At 41.5% G+C, this 19,152-nt stretch overlaps 1 protein-coding gene across 3 annotated transcripts in view; it reads left to right on the top strand.

Moving 5' to 3' along the window:
• Positions 1–3,146: 3,146 nt before the first annotated feature.
• The window catches only part of adgrl1a (adhesion G protein-coupled receptor L1a), a gene marked incomplete at its 5' end in the record, with an annotated part of 50,290 nt that continues 34,284 nt past the window's right edge, over positions 3,147–19,152 (top strand). For all 3 annotated transcript variants that reach the window (XM_079252302.1, XM_079252301.1, XM_079252300.1), the window contains 3 exons: positions 3,147–3,216; positions 16,935–17,148; positions 18,410–18,519. In XM_079252302.1, the coding sequence (XP_079108428.1) occupies positions 3,147–3,216; positions 16,935–17,148; positions 18,410–18,519 (394 nt within the window). The remainder of the gene's footprint in view (positions 3,217–16,934; positions 17,149–18,409; positions 18,520–19,152) is intronic.

Raw genomic sequence — 19,152 nt, 5'->3', positions numbered from 1 at the left:
TCAAGCTATGTGTTGATACCTATTTCTAGAGCCGGCTTGTAATGTTAATATACTTAAGATGAACCAAAACACAATAGATACAGAAAAAAATCCCTTTAATTTTAAGACTTTATGAGTCAAAGCATAACAGCTTGAATTAATAGAATATAAGTATCTTTTACAAGATCACTGCATCATGCAAACACTTTTAATAGTTTAATTCCAAAAAAATGAATTTTATGTAGATAGATCAGAGATTAGATCAGAGCTAGTATATATGTAGGTAGGCAGCTATAATAAGAGAGGTGAACCTTTTACAGTAAACGTATAAAAAATAAAAACAGTTTGTAATGAAATAACCTGTACCATTTAAGTAAAAAGTGCATACAATTAAAATACTTTTAAGAAGTGCCTCATAGTGTCACGTCAGGCAGGGAAGACTCAGACCAAGCGGTTGAATAAACAGAATACTATTTATTTTAGGTTCTTGGTTTCTATATTCTTTTACTGGAAGTCGGAGAGGATCTGTTTTGATTCTATAGGAATTTATTCTAAGTTCAGGCCGTAGGTACATCAACGCACGCTGGGACAGAAGGACAGATCAACTCCGCAGGCCTGAGCCCTGAGCACTGGATCACATTTTATCTTCTTAGGCCAGAAGACCACCTGGGACAAGAAGGTGGCTTCACACGCATCCGATTGTATTGGCCAATCACCACTGACGTGAGCAGGCCAACCACTGCTCACACGACAGGTTGGGATGCTTTGTTCAAAGTGTGAATGTTGAACTGAGGCGTGCACAACAGACCTGATTGATGATTCTTGATAACTTCTGGTTGTTGCTTATGTCACTCTATGTATGCTTGCTTATCCGTCACTGCATGAGTTCTAGCTGAATGACACAGAAAGACTGAAGAGATCTACTAAAAACAAGTTTTAAAGCATTCATAGCAGCGCTAAAACAGTTCAGAATAAAAGCAATTATTACAGGAAAACCAGGTCAGACAGGCAGAAACTATCCAGACAATTCAGTGGGCAAGAACGAGGGCCCCATCCGTAAGTAGCAGCTGCTGGGGAGCAAGGTGATGAGGATCAGGTGTTCAGGTTCTTAGCTGGTGTGACATATATCTTATAAAGAGCGTCTGGGAAAATCTGAGAACCAGAGAAACTCCAATATAAAACCAACAGTTATGAAACTGAACAAGATGGACAAGAATACACGTTGCCTCTCCTCCCAAATAAAATCGTCACTTTTAAAACTGAGAACAAAATAATATTCACACCAGGAGAACACTTACTCTGAGCTTCAAGATACTGTCTAGGCATGTCGAGCGAAGTCTATATTTATAAAATATTCAAGAAATCTTGTTAATATCTCTTTTTTAAATACAACTACAATTAGATTTTAAGACTTAAATCTAGTCAGATGCCTTCCTGACTGGCGAATGACATGTCAAAACTTCTATGTAAAATAGGAAATAATGTGAATCAGTCAACAGTTTTTAACACCAACAGTGATAGTAAACAAGGTCTATGAACATACCCAATGGAATGTGTGCAGTAATAATGCCGTGGTATCCTGTAGTAGATTAACACTTGATTGTTGAATGCCAGCCAGTGTCAACATTAGCTTCAAAGTTCACAGATAGCAGCTACTTTATAGCCATACAAAAATCTTTACATCTTAACCTGGTTGGCTTCAAATAAACCTGAGTACACTTTTCCCCCTTTTTTTCACAGCATTTAAACTAGAGAATTTGTAGCATCAAGGTAGTTGCTTCGCAAACTCCATCCTTACCCTCAAGTTGATCTTCTTCCACTTCTACTGTGTATGTATGTGTGTGTGTGTTTGTGTGATGTGAAAACGTTTTATTTGAAAGTAGAGAATTTCACCATGAAACACAATTGTGTTCAACTTTACATCTTGTACACCTCTGAAAAACAAACAAATACACCACTTGAAGCATTTTCTATTTCTATTATTCTGGATTGACAATATAACATGTTAAATACTAGGAAAGAAAATGATCATACAGAAACAGAAAGACGTGGGTCGGGGACTTGGAATTGTTATAAAAAAAATAATGTGACTCTTAATGAAGTCTTAATAACTACAATGTGGGAGACGCCATGCATAAGTGAATTTATGTTTTATTTTATATTAAGGTTTTGGTTCTTTCGAAGAATTATAGCATTAAACAGGTAAGCTCCTGCAATGCTTTTAAAAAGTAAAGCCAAGTTTCAGACTTTGTGCCTGATGATATGTGAACATGCTTCAACAACCTTATACCCTCCTGCAGAATAATTATATAAAGGGACACGGCTAGCTACCCCACATCCACACTCAATTCACCCCCTCCACACAGATGCAGACCAATCTGTCTGTTTCATCAGCAAGCTCAGCAGGAGGAGTATTAGTTTACAACAATACCGTCTCTTCTGTTTTCTGTTTTTCAGCCCCTGCAGGCTCTGCTGTCAAAGAATCCAAACTCAAGCTCCAGAATGTGATTTATGTCATTAGGCAAATGAGTTGTGTGAGCCCTACAGCACTGCTGACTGCGTTGCCACTTTTCACTGTCTTGATTTGTATGTGTGCTAGTGTGTGTAAACACACACATAAACACACATGGAAGACATGTTTTCTTTCACATGAATATAGCTCTGTTAACAGCTTCCAAACATATGTAGTGTGTCTGATTCAATCAAGCATCCAAAGAGTTTTAAAGTGATGAGATTTTAGTGTCAACAGCTGTTTTCGTGCCATGCCATCCTGCACAAAATGGCCTCAGATCTGCTGTATTATCTCACAGTAGGCGATGCTGTTTTCTCCTCGCTCCCGACTATGCCACACTAATTATGCCAGTTGTGCCACTATTTTTGGCCTTTGCAGTGAAATGTTTTAAACACATATTACAGTGATAGATGCAGAAAAAAACCTGGATCCTCACTCGGAGAGAGGAAAAAAAAATAAAACATCCTATTTCCATTTCCATCATTACATTAAAGTTTTCATGATTCACTTACCTCTGTGTGTTCTCTAATTTGTTTGCCTGCAGGATCACCCTGAGGGAGGGTGTAAGCTGAGGAAAGTGCCACCCCACTCACCTGTGCCTGCTGACCACCCCTAGGTTTTAGCACCATCCCTTAAGCTCTGTCCAGCATCAAAAATGGCTTTTGCAGTCTGGATCTTCTTCACCTGCGCTGTGACTCTCTGCAACATTGCCCCATCTTCACAGGGTAGGTCAAATATAAACATCTATCTATCTATCTATCTATCTATCTATCTATCTATCTATCTATCTATCTATCTATCTATCTATCTATCTATCTATCTATCTATCTATCTATCTATCTATCTATCTATCTATCTATCTATCTATCTATCTATCTATCTATCTATCTATCTATCTATCTATCTATTCTTGGTGTACATAATTTCCACTATATTGCATTGATTCACTGAGTTAGCCTAAAGCCTATAAGGTTGCGCATAAACTCTTATTAGTTTCAATGTTCCCTGCAGATGCTCTGGCCAGGTTATTGCAAATGAGGATGTAATATTTATAATGTTATCTATGTGATGAAGGTTGTAAGTATATTGACTTGCTGACCAGGCTAGAAATGCTTCACTTGATTAACCAAACTGTCTCTTGCAGGAGACAGGCGCGTGTGTGAGCAAGGTGGAAAGTGCATGTGAGAATGTCGATAAAATTTCTTGTCATCTTTATGTTAGTTGGAGCGTGGCAAGAGAATAAGGGGGAATCCGTGCATGTAATGGTACCATATGTGTGACCTCTTTGAATGTGCCATGTACCATAAGATATTGCATTTTGTGTTTGTGTGTGCTGGCTGCTGTAAGCCTGGCAGCGGGTGACCTGGTTGGACTGAAGTGATGCTGGAGGGCGCGTATATGTGCAAGATGTGTATGAAAAGAAGGAGCAGAGATTGTAGGGAGGGGGGAAAGGAGGGGCTGTTAGGTATCCTGCTAGTGGGCTGCCACACAGATAGCAGCACACCATCTGCTGTATGCTCTCAGTCAACTGTGTGCCAACAAGCTGCTGGGTGATGGACGGCTAGGATAAAGAGGAGGAGCCTTAGTCAGACATGGTGACCACAGGGAGTGGCCACCGACGACGGAGGATAAATTAGAGTACATTCAAGAAAGAAACTTGTGAAAGTGTCAGGTTTGATTTGCAAGGTGTGTTTCTAATTCAAGTACATGCTGTATTTTTCCATCCTAATTCAGTTGCTATCATAACGTTGGATTTGTGTATATTTTGCTCCACACATTTGGCCTCTTGGCATAATGTTGCTTTATTTTTGCATACGTGTGGGTGTCCATATTTCTATAAAGATAAGCCTCCAGCTGTCTGATCTGACCCGGCGTTATTAATAATGCAATAATAATCAATTGCCTGTGTTTAGCTCCAAACGCACAAGCAAAGCATTTGGTTTGATGAATTTTTCTTCTCGTCTCTTTGCAAATGTACACTGACACATGCCTATGCACACCCACGGTGTTTTGTGTTTTGGCAGCCAAAATTTGGCAAAAAAAAAAAATCCTTCTCTCAATTGTAATGTGACCAGAGGAACAGGAGAGAAAAGGGAAAGAAAGCCAGGGAATTAGATCCTAAAGGAAGGGGAGCAGGGTTTTGATGTGATGAGAGCGGCGGAAGTCAGTCTCAAACTAATCAAAGCTCATTTGGAAGCCTACAAGAGCATCACACATGGTTTCACTCTCTAATGTGTACTCCTGCTCACCCTCAGTGTGCCGACTAATCTGCTATGCTTTAACCTCACTCTGCTCCTGGCTGCACATTTTAATATTTACCCTTCACTTTCATACATTTATCCTCCTCTTGAAGCGGCTCTTTAGTACAAACGTTTCTAACCAGCATGAGCTCAAAACACACATTTCTTATCTGCTTTTTTTGGACAACTGTCAGGCCATATTGGAAATGTGCCTTTCAATCACTGCTTCTTGTTTTGTTTTGTTTTTTTAAATGTGAAAGCATCATGAGGCAGAAACAGTACTTTAGGTTATGAATAATACCCTCCACCCATCTTCTGGTAGACCCTAACAGATTGACACACATACCTTGACTAACCAAATATCCTGCTGATTCTACAGAATGCTTGAGATTGTACCACACTTCATAGATGTGTTGTTGATCTGAAAGCCCATTAGGCCTGGTTAATGTGGCAGGCATTGCAGGCAGCTGCGCTGGAGATGATGAAGCCCTGACACAGAACTTTCATTTAGCAAAGCGAAAGCATTGGTGTGTGCACGAGTGTTTGTATTTATGTGCTCTTGCAGTGGCAGCCAGACCATTACAAGGCTATTTGTAGGTCTTTCCTTTCAGTCTGCAAATGACGACTTTGCAAATATTAGAATGTTTGCATTTGTGCTTGTATGCGCAGGGGTGTTTAGTGATAGGTGCACCTCAAGAGTTTTCGCCACTCTGGGTGTTTACACAGTATGAGCATATTCACACGTTCAGTTGCTATATGTTTGTATGTATGCCAGTCATATGTGAACGCCACTGTCAGCTGACTGGTTGAATCTGTTCTCATCTACCCTCTATTTAAGCCTTTGCTCTCAGCTCAGTGACGTGGAAAGGCCCCTGGCCCTTAAGTGCACAGGCAGACATGTTTATCTCTCTGCCCCTCCTCTCCACAGCTTCTCTCTCCTGTGCCTGTTCCCTCTAACAGTAGCTTTTATTTAAGGATGGGGGAATAGCTGCTTTTACACATCTTCTCAACAAAGTGCCTAGTTTCTCAGCTGTCCTTGGACAGTGACAGAACGTCTGAACACAGATTGATCTTAATGTATTATTTTGCACTCTATACAGCAAGAATAGCCAGCTGTTTCTCACGGAAGGCCACATAAAGAATTTACCGAGCCTTTTCAACTCTGTTCAGTCTTAGATTTAAAATTCAGTGTGAAGATCTGAAAAGTGTTGACCTGAAACCACATTCGATACTGAATTTTAAGACAAAGGCAGAGAGAGAGAGAGAGAGAGAGAGAGAGAGAGAACGGCTTCAATCTTGCAATACCATAATGCTAAAAGTTATTTCAAAACTGTGACCTACTCACAAATTTATAAGAATTGATTCTCCGACAGACTTGTAGCAATAATACTTTGAGAAGACACAATAAAGCAATAGTGCTGTTAACTTTGCTACATGCACTTGGGCTCTGGTTTTATAATTTGCTGAACACCGTATTGCATTACCTCAGTATATGGTCTGTCAACTCACACCTCTATACTCGTCTTTGGTACAGGCCAGCCTGAAAATTGAGCACATGTCAACCGAAGCACTAGTGCTCATGGCACGTATAGATCAGTCAGCTGATTCCATATGCAACCACCTATATCACTTAATACAGTCATATCTGATTATTTAGATTATATGTGTGGCTAAGAATACTTTTATAATTATATTTATCAAAGGGCTGCATGTTTTCATCATCAGAAAAGATCTTTTTGTTTACGAATCAAAAAATGCTTGCGCAAGTTTCAAAGTTTTCATTTTTAACTAATTGTCTTGTATTGTGAAAAATGCTATTCTGCATACGTCCACCGTTTCACAACGCCAGTTCAAGGAATGAATGTTGCACTTCATTATTCAAATCCACATTGCCTCTCAACATAATACAGCTAGCAATTACAGTTGCTACCGCATTGTAAGCAGAAAGACAGTTTAGTAATATATGAATGTAATTTCTTAGTTTAGTAATAAATGAATGTAATTTCTCAGAGACAGGGTTGTTATAAGCTGTCAGCCTCAGATTTCCTTCTCATTGCTCCTCCCTGCTACACCTGCTACAGGTAATGTTGTTCTGATTTATTATTTCTAATTACATGGTACCTTTAGTGTTATAATCAGGTTCACTTATGTTTGTTTTACATCTATGGGAGAAATGAGTTCGCTGAGTGTTGAATTCATATTAGAGATATGTCCAGGCTCACATCTGATTTCCACTGAGGCTTTTATTGAGTCTGTTGTATGAGTTTCAACTTATGCAGGGCCAAACTGATAAAACTGTGATTAATACAAACAAGTTTAATTTTCCCATCATTTAAAAGCCATTTTATACATACTGACAGGTTGAAGGCTTCTTGTTTGTCTAGAAATGACTAGTGAATATGTTTCACTAATTTTTTCTTTCATTAAGCAGAATTTCACTCGCTTCACTGACATTAATTACTTATCCTCGTTTTTTTTTTTTAGTATTGCGACTCATCTTGATTTTAGCTGTAAAGCATTTTTTTCCCCTTTTGCTTCTTTCTATGTGCTGTTTCTTTGTGTTTTCAAGCCTTTGTTGCTTCCACATCTTATTAGCAACAGTCATTGCTTCTCACTTCTTAAGGTCCAAACACTCGCCTCTCATTTTCATCCAATCTCACTGCTGTTTCTTCCCTAACACCTCGGCTATTACTTCCCCTCTCTGTGTAGTAATCCCCTCCCTGCTGCCCCCTTTCCTACTTAATGTCCTTTTATCTTTTTTTGTGACTATTCTTTCTATCCATTCCAACTCTGTTTTGCCTTCCTTGTTTTTTCAGCTTCCACCAGCCCAGCTCTTTATCATTCTATCCAGACCCCTTCTCCAGTATTAACCCTGCTGCCTCCTCCCAGCTGCTGTTTTCCTTTCCTTACCCTCTGCCTACAATCTGTTAACACCAAACATCTTTTGTTATTGTCATTTTTCTCTCTTTTCCTCTTACTTTTTGTTATACCTCTTTCTGTCCTCTCTCATCCCTCGTTTGCCACCGTCTCCTTCGGCCGCCCTGGTGCTTGGGGTTGCTGTGCTCTTCAAAGCCCTTGGCTGAGAGCAGTAGATCACAGAGAGGCCTGGTTAATGGATGGCCTTTGAACATATATTGGGAGGTGGGGGTGGGCGGGAAGAAGGAGGGCTAGGCCTCGCCGGAGTGGCGGTGTGTTATCTTCAACCTCCGTTTGAAGATGAGGCAGGTCAATCTCGTGTGTCTGCACATGCATATGGGGGCCATGTCGTTTTGTTTATTCATTCGTTCACAGTATTCTTGCCAGTGTGCTAGTAACCATTTTGTTTGTGCTTGCTTGTCATTGTGTGTGTAGCAGCATGTTAGTTTGTGTACATCGATTTGTGTACCGCAAACAACCTCCTACAGAAAAAAAATGTGGAGAGTGTGTTCCTGTTTGTGCAGTCCTGTGATAGCCCCTTTTCTCTTAGGCCTTGCTGTGTAACTTTGAGGATTTGCAGCGTGAAGAGTTGCGAATGTGGTCAGAGACTGTGTGCATAAGTGCCTGTGTATGTGTGTGTGTTAAAGGTGCTTTGTGCCAAAGACTGTGTGCATTAGCTTCTTATGTTGTGAACTGCAGATTGATAATTACCAGCAGCAGCTTAAGGCTAACTGCCAAGGGCAAAAAAAAAGTAGAGAGGGAGGGAGAGAAATGCAGGGAGTGGGGTGGATGAGAGCAGCGAGGCTGGTAAAACAGTGAGAGGGAATAAAGGAATAGAATAGTGTGGTAAGGGAAGATGGGAAAACTGGAGCTAGGATTGGAAGAGAGGCGATATTAAGACACAGGGAGAACAAGAGGATGGCAAAGGATGGGTAGGAAGGTTAAATGAGAAAGTTTGCGGGCGGAATAAATTGGATGAGGGAACAAGGGATGGTACTAAGGTGAAAAAGACAAAACACAAAGTTCACTGCACTGCAGGTGAATTAGACAGCATACAAGTGTTTGAGGAATTCAGCAGGGTTTTACAGCCAAATGCATGTTTAATTTACACAAACTCCCAAAATGCTGCACAGTTTAACTAACTCCACACATGAGCAGCAGATTGATCAGCTCATACACACACGGTAACAGTACACACAGATGCCACTGGTTTCCAAACCTTTGGCTTAGTGTATAAGAAGGTTAATTAAGTGTTTAATGTAGCGTCAGGGCTGAGCTTTGACACTCATCTTTCATAACAGGTCTCCTGATACAACTTACAACTTTTCCAAATCCACACTCATCTTTCTGACAATTCTTCCACCCTCTCTGCTCAACACTTTATTTCTCATTTTCCCTGCTTTTTTTCATCGTTTTCTTCTCTCACCATCTTCTGCACTTTTCTGTGCCTGCCTCTGTTTCTCTGCTCCCTTCCTTCCCTACCCCTCTGGCCATTTGCTTGCAGCACCTGCAGTTTTACTCTACCATAGTGTTTATATAAATCTAGGTCTGACTCGCTGTCTGCTGGCCTGCCTCCTGTAATATGTGCTGGAAACACAGAACAGAATGGACTTGTCCTGGTCCTGTATCATTGCCCCACTCCGCTGGGAGATGGAAAATGCTTTACACCCAGAGAGTCACATATTTTTAAGAAAAAATTATTTAGGCTATGCCATTTTCTTCCCATTGAGCCACTTTTTTTTTGCATAATTAGAAGCTAAATCCAACAACAAATTGGTTTGACAGTATGAGCACGTCTGGTCTTGCCTTTTCTCTCAAGTTTCATTGTGTTTGTGTGTTGTTTTTCCAAGTCTCTGTGGCTTTTTAACTGTCCATCTTAATCTCTCTGTTTCCCCTGCAAGCTTCCCCCTAGAGCAAAGTTTGTCAGCACACACTGGATAAGGTTAAGTGCTTGTGCGTATCTGCCTGAAAGAGTTGTGTATGCATCAATGCAAATGTTGGGAGCACGTGTTGCATGAGAGGGCATTTTCCATTTCCACAGAGGGCATATTAGTTATTTTATATGTGATGTAATATTATGGACCAAGCTGTAATTCAGATCAAATAGAAAAGACCGGGCTGTTCAAGGTAGAGCCTGTCCATGTCGAACAAGCCTAAGTCTGAACAAAAGAGGATCGTCTTTACTGCCAATTTGTCTGTCTCATTTCTTTGACATCGGTGACCTTGTGCCTCCACAAAGAGCAGTCGCTATGCTCATCCTCTTTTTTTTTTAAGGTATCTATCTTTTCTATTGTTATCCTGTCTTATTTGCTCTGCCATTGCATTTCTTCCTCCCTGTGTGTTTAGCTTGACTCAGCTCTATAAGAGTAGATGTGTGTCATTTTGGCACTGCTTTGTGCTCTGACCTTATAGCAAGGCTGGTGACTCCCCATACAGTCACTACGCATCTCATCTTCTACGTCTCCTTTGGCTGTAGCAGACAGGCGGAGGAGTCAAAGATGAGATAGGATCCTAGCTTTGAGGCCAGCACGACACCCTTCCCTCCATACGCGTAGACACGCGGACACCCACACACACACATACCGTTCCACAAGTTCACTCAGCCCCTAGCCTCTATACCGTCATGTTAGGCCTTTAGGTTTGTCTCAGAGTGTCACTTTGTCACAACTTCTCAGCTTGAAGGCTGCCTGAAAGTGACAGTTCTGGCCGCATCGCCTCAGCTTGTCTGTGGTGACAGGCTATGCTTTAGCAATTCATTACACTAACTTGCAGTGCTAAGTGAGTCGCTAAGATGCAGCTCTAAGCTGATAAAGTGTTGTTGAAATTGGTTTGGATGATTTTCAACTTAAGGGTTTCGCATTACTGAGACCTGTCATGCTCTGACTACGGTGACTCCAGTGACTCTATCTAGCTATCTATCTATCTATCTATCTATCTATCTATCTATGTGTACATATGTATATATATATATATATATATATATATATATATATATATAGAGAGAGAGAGAGAGAGAGAGAGAGAGAGAGAAGAGAGAGAGAGAGAGAGAGAGAGGGTGGTCTACATTAAAATTTATTGAATATATTTTAGAGGCCAACTGATTCAAGTAATAGACACAGACATTAATATTGTAAACTCAAGCTCTCGTAATGTATGTCGAATGAGTAAACAAGAAATATATCCCTGACCAAACTTAACAGACCTTAAGTTAAAGTGCCATTTTAAGTACGTTGTCTAACAATGCCGACATGTTTCAGTACTTCTAATGTTTTGTTTGTCCACACTTTCCATTATTAGCCATTTATATGTGACAGGAAGCCTGGCCAGGATCAGCCAGTGGCATCTTTGTGAGTTTTACTCTCAGTCTGGCCATGAAGCAGAGCTGATCATCTTCTGTTCTGACTGCAGCTTGGAGCAGTGTGCTACGAGCCAAGCTTAATGTGTGTTCTTTTGCAGGGGGTAGAGAGATTTAAGCAACACCCTGTTCACAGAGAAAAGAAGCTACAGCTGCTTTCATGTCAGTCACTAAAAGTTTTGAATAACTCCAGAAAGCAATCGTTTGATTGTCGGTGATCCTTTGTTTTGTTTTTTCTCTTTAAATAGATGTGATAGAGGGTTTGGTTTTTTAGCAGTACCAAAGCAGCTAAGTGAGTTTTTGCAGTTAATAATCTTAATTTATGTGTTAAAATCCCACCCTTACCCTCTCTCTCTCTCTCTGTCTGTCTTTTTCTTATATATATGTACATATACATATACAGATACATATATATATATATATATATATATATATATATATATATATATATATATATATATATATATATATATATATATATGTATGTATATATATACATATATATATATATATATATATATATATACATATATATATATATATATATATATGTATACCGAGGTAGTGGTGTGAAAATATTTGAGGTATATACTCTATGTGTATATATATATATATATATATATATATATATATATATATATATATATATATATATATATATATATATATATATATATATATATATATGAATATATGTATACCTCGACAAACTAAAAATAGCCACATTTTAGCAATTAAGCTTTCATTTTAAGCATTTTAATACAACAAGAATCCCACCTCATCAGCAGTATAATTACCAAAACTGCTTGGCAGAAATGCTCTCTGGCACTATGCTTCTGTGTTGTGTTAATGGTTGGCATTAAGGGATGACTGCTGGAGCAGACACAGGGGCTAAGAGACGTTGATCACATTTTGGCCCCCAAAAGACAATCTGCCACTTAACAAGTCAGCCACGGGGCCACAGAGCCCCACTTGAATAATCTTCTTTTGTGACTCAATTGAAAAGTTGCTGGCAGAGAGCGAGGCCAACTCTTAACTCTGTCATTGCTCAGAAAACACACTATCAAGCTTTAATCATAGGACAGACTACGGTCAAATTGCCTAGGATTTATAAATCAATGTATTTTGGATGTCTGCAAGCATTTAGCTGAAAATAGAAAGTTTTGGGTAATGCTTCAGTGAAAAAAAGAGGAAAACCTTTAACATCTGTTCATACTGAACTCACTCAGAATTGAAAATGTCATCGCTTTCTGTCAGCCTTGACATACAGTGCCAACTAAAGTAGACTCAATCTTTTTTTTTCTTCGTTTTTCTACAAGAAAAATCTTGACAGTGACTAAGCAAAGCAGGTTTAAATTGAAGAGAAAAAAATGAAGTAGCACAAGCTTATAAGATGGTACTTGAATGACCATCAGCTCATTCATTCAATCATTTCCCAAATGGCTTAGTTCAGTTCAGGTTTGCGGGAAAGCTGGAGCCTTTTCCAGCAGGTGAGAGGCAGGTTACACCCTCTTTAGGTTGTTAGTCCATCACAGACCATCAGAAGCAAATCTACTGATATGATATAAAAAGAAAAAAAAAAAGAAGCTTGAACAAGCAGTGAATAAAATCTCTGCAGTGAAGCAAAGTAATGGCAGCATTATTCTGTAGAAATGTGATGGCCTTTGAACATATATTGGGAGGTGGGGGTGGGCGGGCAGAAGGAGGGCTTGGCCTCTATGAAGTGGCGGTGTGTTATCTCCAACCTCCCTTTGAAGATGAGGCAGGTCATTCTCGTGTGTCTGCACATGCATACGGGGGCCATGTCGTTTTGTTTATTCATTCGTTCACAGTATTCTTGCCAGTGTGCTAGTAACCATTTTGTTTGTGCTTGCTTGTCATTGTGTGAGTGTTAATAAGGGAAAATAATATGCAGAAAATTAAAGCAGTCATTTGGGAAAGCCCTGAGTTTCCATTTCAGCAAAACGATCCAAAATGCCATGGTTACACGAGTGTCTGTATGAAAACTGAAAGTCCTGGAGGGATCTAGCTAGAAAGTTTTGTAGCACAGCTCAGGAAAGACCTGAAATGGTCTGCAACAGCCCATCTGAATTGAGCAGGAACAGGAGAAACTTCCAAAGCAAAAGTGTATGAAGCCAGCAGGACCATTACCAAGAAGATTTTACCGGTCGTTACAACCAAATAGACTTTATTTAAGTACTTACTGAGGACTTTGAATTCTTAAGTCAATTGGATATTTCTGTCTCTTGTTACTTACAAATTCTAACAGCTTCACTTTTTATAAAGAAGTGAAGTAAACCTTTGTTAATACAAGACTAGCATCTAAACCAACACAAGATTTATTTTCTTTTTACTTTTCTCTGTTAGTTACAGGCCTCAGATGTAGGTCAGTTTCTTCTCTGTTATATTAAGTCTTTACTGTGTGTGTATGCATCTGTATATACAAAAGTCATGTGTAGACACTAATAATGGTCGAAAAAGTATGAGTGAGCAAAGAGTAGTGTGGCTTGGGCAAAATTATGTTCTTGTCTAATGGTCCAAGTATCTATCCACCCTCAGGCTTTAATTACTCTGTGAGGATAATGAGTCAAATCCAATCAGTCCTCTCTCTTGCTCTTAATTTGTATGGAGCTTCTATTTTGAAGCCAACCACTTCATCCCCTCACACCAGCTGCCCTGGAGTGACACCAGGCTCCTGTCGGTGGTGTGTGTGTGTGACCTCTGTCTCTTGCACGCTGCCACATCCATGCAAATCAGCATGTATAATTATTGTATTCAATTCGCTCACGTCGTTATCAGTCTGTGTGACAATTTGCAACAATTTTCATGTGGATGACGGATACTAACACTTTTATATACCATGGGAGATGAGTCACAGTCTCACTGCGAGGGGATTATATGCACTTATACATATGGTTGCTGCTGAGAAAGACACTTTGTCATTTAGCTATTATGAGTCTGACAAGCTAAACCAAATGGCCACGACGTGTTTGTGTGTGTCTGGGTCTGTGTGTCGGTTAAAGAGGCTCTGAGACCTTAATGGATTCCTGCAGAGTGAAGGACAATCGTAGCCCATGGCCAGTCCAAGCTTATCCTCTGCTCATCTCATCTCAGCTCAGAGCCAGCCGCAGCTCCAGCTAGGCCTTGGGCCATCTGGCCGACACTCCACACACACACACACACACACACACACACACACACACACACACACACACACACACACACACACACACACACACACACACACACACACACACACACACTGAATCATTCAAGTTAAGTTCCATGCTTGTTTATGAATACACCATTCAAAAATCTCATAAATGTATGGTGCATACCTTTTTTCCCCACTGTGAAATCCACCTTAGTCCTGCAACTTGTCAAAAAGTGTTTGTACTGCTGTGAAATATGTAGGTGTGAAACACAATACAGTATCGCAGAAGCAGGGATTTGCAGCAGTGCCAGAAATAGGCTAGTTATCATGGTTGGTGTCACCAGTCAAGTGTAGTGGCTCAATAATGGATGTGCTCATTTATGGCTAAATATATGCCTTAACTGCTGAGCCAGAAAAGGACAACCCTAATAGATTTTGTTCCATACAACACACTTTCCATAAATCCCAACTAATTAATTATAAGAGTAACACTTAATCATTAATAGTCAATGAATTCATAATATTAGCCTTTACACCAAAGCCCATATGTCACAAGATTTTAACGTCTTCAATGAATAAATACTTGAACTATTGGTGTCCAAGCAACAAAAACTATTCAGCTGCCATCTAATGTCGACTTGGCCTTCGCGTCCCTCCTGGGATGACAGGAGATGGCCCTGAAGAGCTGAAAATATATACCATGTTTAATGTTCTTGGCAAATTAAATTCTTTTAACATGCGATCTATTGCCTCTCACTGGTACCAGCATTGCTGTTGAGTTGTTCCACAGTGGAAGTGCGATCACTCCTGGTGGCCCCTTCACTTTTGCTCTCCTTTCGGCTCATTGTATGGCTCTAATCACTGGCCAGCTGTACGCTACTGTGTATTTACACCGCAGGGTGGTTAAGAGAACAAGGCCACACACTGGCACTGCACATTGTAATCCCACTGTGACACCAGAACTTAGTATGTGTGTATGTATGTGTGTGCTTGACTGTGAACATGCACACTCATCTGCCTGGTTTGTCTGTGTATGTGTTCATTTGCTTGTGTGAGTTTTTGCATCTGAGTGTGGACTTGTTTGTCTGGCCTCGCCTGCTGTTTGCATCTCTGTGTGCTTTAATTAGTATGCGATTTTGCATCTAGGCCTTTGTGATTTGGCACAGGCGCTGCATGCTGGCGAGGCATAAAAGATCCGTAGTCTTTCTGTGTTAGTCATTCAGCCTTAATGGCGTTATTTACACAACTGAACTGAAGTTTCTGCTGCATAAATGAGTGGCATTTAGAAATACGAGCAAGTCCAGTGGCAGTGAATCACGTTCCAGTTTCATGTCTGAAATGACTGACATTGACATTGACTCCGATGGGCACTCCCTCTGAATGGATAATGTCTGAAACTTAAGCAGTGCTAGCTCAGTGTCAGGAAGGGAAACGAGTCCTGCTCTGTGGGTTTCAGCACTAACGGGAGTGGGGGAGAGGGTCTGACTCAGTGCCCTTGTCTGTTGCTGAGCCTGTCTGGCAGGGGGAGGTGCTGTGTAATGAAAAGCTCAGTTTATAAAGAACTTCCAGCCTGTTAAGGGTGGAGCTATCCTGCTCTGTCTAGATTCAACAGTATGCCCACTGCCAGCTCAATATGTGCCATCGCCATGTCCTCCCCACTGACATTGCAAAGGAGATCTCAGTCAAAGCCCTCTGGTTCTTCAGCACAGCGGACAGCTCCACACCTCACAGTCTCTGATGCGGCTCCAACTCTCGGGATGTTATTTTCCTGAAGAAATTTAGGTTTTTTTCAGTACCATGGACAGCAGTCGAGAGGGCCGCTGTCATAAGACTTGACACAAAGAAAAACTGTCTATCTTTCAACTTCAAGTCCCTATCGTTCGTTTTTTCTTCCATAGTTTCTTTTCTCTCTATGCTTCCCTGCTGCCTCCTCCACTGTAAAAAGATGCTTGTACCCATCTGTGTTTTGTGAAGCTGAGTGTAGGAGCCGTTGGAAATGTATGCAGTTATGGAGAGAGCTTAAGAGACGAGTGTCTCTCTTAACACCTCTTTGGAGCCCTCTTTCATGCCTCTTAGTCTGGCACAGCGATTAACCCTGCATACCTCACTGTCCCTGCTGACCCTGCTCCTCGCAAAGCCACAGCAGTACATTGACATTCCTCTCAAAGGGCTGATTAACAGCAGTGAGTATGCAAATGGCGTACAAACCAGGGGTAAAAGTTTGCAAAGACACTAATTTTGCCTATCTCTTTTTCTTTGCCTGTTTTACCATGACATCCTCTCTTGCTCAGACTGAATGCATTTGTTTTGATCTGAAGCAGTGTTGAGGTGGTGTAGACAAAAGGTCCAGGAATGGACATGCTGTTCCTCCCTGGTGAGGGGATGAGTATGATAAGCTGTTGCCTGGTTGTGTGTAGGAGTTTGTTAACATTTGAAACTCTCACAGTTTGTTTCACAAGTGGTGAAATATCTCATTGGAGAAGCTGGTTTGGCTGCAAGTCTTTCATGCCAATATGTGATCTGTGATGTTCCAATGTGGAAACTGAATGGCAAAGCTGTGTGTGCATCGGCAGTACTGAAATATTATTACTGAGTAAAGGCGAGTCCATAGCAGGCTATTTGTGTTGTACACGAGGACAATGGGGACCGTTGTGCTTCTACCCACTCATTTAAATTACTATAGGTAATATTTACAATTTGGCTGAATAATAAAGTGCCTCCTTAAAGTATTAAGGTTCACTGAATAATCAATCGCCTCTCTCCTGTTTTCCTCTCCAGCTCTGAGCCGGTCAATGATGCCCTTTGGCTTGATGCGCCGGGAGCTGGCGTGTGAAGGCTACCCGATCGAGTTGCGCTGCCCTGGAAGCGACGTCATCATGATTGAGACGGCAAACTACGGTCGCACTGATGACAAGATCTGTGACGCAGACCCCTTTCAAATGGAGAACGTGCAGTGCTACCTGCCCGACGCCTTCAAGATAATGTCACAGAGGTAACTATTGATCTGTTTAGATCTTGCACATGTGTTTGTGCAGAGTCAGAGCCTGTTATTCGCAGAGGAAACAAGATACTATTTCACAGCATAATCCCACCAGAATTTCCATCTTTTCCATCCTGTGGTGTATTGTTTAAGCACCTCCTGTGTGTGTTGTTGATTTTGGAAGTAAATCCAACTCCTGGAGCAAGCAAATTGTAAATTAGCTTTTTTATACGATTCAGAACTGATTTTTTTTCTTTTTTTTTTTGTGCATAATGCCACGGCATTTTGGCAAAACATTTATATGCACAGTAGTGTAGGTGTGTGTCTGGTTGTGTGTACTTTGGTGTGTGAAAATGGATATGCTTGAGCATTGTTGCAGGAATGTTTGCTGGGTTTCCCACTGTTGCTCTCCATGTTTGTGCTCAGCATCTTCTTCCTCTGAGCTCAGATCAATGAGAGCCCTCTCTCAGCTATCCATCACACGTGTAATGGAGGCACAAGGAACTAGTTGGAGGAGCGCACTAGAGAAGCAGGGAAGCAGCAGGGGATGGAGGAGAGAACTGAGGGGGTAAAGGAAGGAGTAAGACTTCTGGAAAGGATGGGATGATAGAGTGAATGCAGTAGAGATTCAAGATATGAAGGGAGAAAAAGCCTGCACAGGGGAGGGATGCTCAAAGCTGGATAGAAAAGGATTTTATGTTGAGAATGAGTAAGTGTATGCGGATGGGTATCTGTTCCTCTGTGTGTGTGTGTGTGTGTGTATGTGTTGCTCGTGGTGTGCAAACACAAGAAGGCATACAGAAATGCGGTTCAGATGTAGAAGTAATGTGTATATGAATGTTTTCCCAGTGTGTAGTGTGGAGTGTTTGCCTCGCCACCCCCTTCGCCCTTCCCTGTTCTCTCACCTCTAATTGCTCCCACTCACAATCCCCCAGGAGGGAGGCTTTTACGTCACTCGCCCTCTCTGCCTCTTTCCTCCCTCCTCGCTTCTCTCTATCCTTGATCCTTCTCCTTTCCCCCAGTCTCCCTCCCTGCCCATTTCCCACCTCCCCCCGGGTGCAGCTGTCACATGATCTAGTGTAGTGTGAAATTACTCCCTTCCCTGCCATTCCCTCTGTCTTTCAGAGCCTGAAGATGTTTTTTTTATAACCACTCCTCTTTGTCTTTCTTACAATGGCACTCATCATTTTTTATCACTTACCCCCCCCCCCCCCCCCCCCCCCCCCTCTCTCTCTCTCTCCCCCCTCCTACCCTTGTCTGTCTCATCTCACAGGTGTAATAATCGCACTCAGTGTGTGGTGGTTGCCGGGTCGGATGTATTCCCAGACCCCTGCCCGGGGACCTACAAGTATTTGGAGATCCAGTATGAGTGTGTTCCCTACAGTGAGTACTGAGACCCTGTCACCCCACTCCCACCCCCTCCTTCACCCCATTCACCACCCCTCCTATCCCTTCTGCTTCCCCGACCTGAACCTCTTTTCCCCTCTTCGACTCCCAAAAACCCTCAAGAAATGACATTACACTCACATGTACACATTTACTTTCTCGATTTTCTCAACACAATCAAGACAAAAGAAAACACACATTCATCCTCCCCAGCTCTGTCTGCCTCTTCCTCTCTTCTTACTGTCTGGTACACTGCACAGACACACCATCACAGAGCACTAAACCCTTTTTTCTCCATCGACAGAATGATGCACCAGTAGCTGAAGGGGGATTTTCACAAGGGGGAGGATGCTCCACAAATACAGGGTCCGATAAGCTCTTCACACACACCCACTGTAAACATGGGGTCAGCCCTTATTGGCAATCCCAGCAGTGTAACACACACTGCCCCGCGCTCACGCACTGATTAACCCTGGGGCATGTAGCTCCCTTTATCTGGTGCCAAACACCTTTGCTGTCCCTCTGATTTCCAATAAAAATTAAAATTGGGCGCAGTGAGAAGTTTGAGGCAGGGGTGTTGTGTGTATGCCACACCTCACAATAGGAATGCCAGCACAAACAGCAAAGAGC

Source organism: Telmatherina bonti (genome assembly GCF_933228915.1).
Source record: "Telmatherina bonti genome assembly, chromosome: 14".
Classification (NCBI taxonomy): domain Eukaryota; kingdom Metazoa; phylum Chordata; class Actinopteri; order Atheriniformes; family Telmatherinidae; genus Telmatherina; species Telmatherina bonti.
This window is presented reverse-complemented; position numbering and strand designations above follow the sequence as displayed.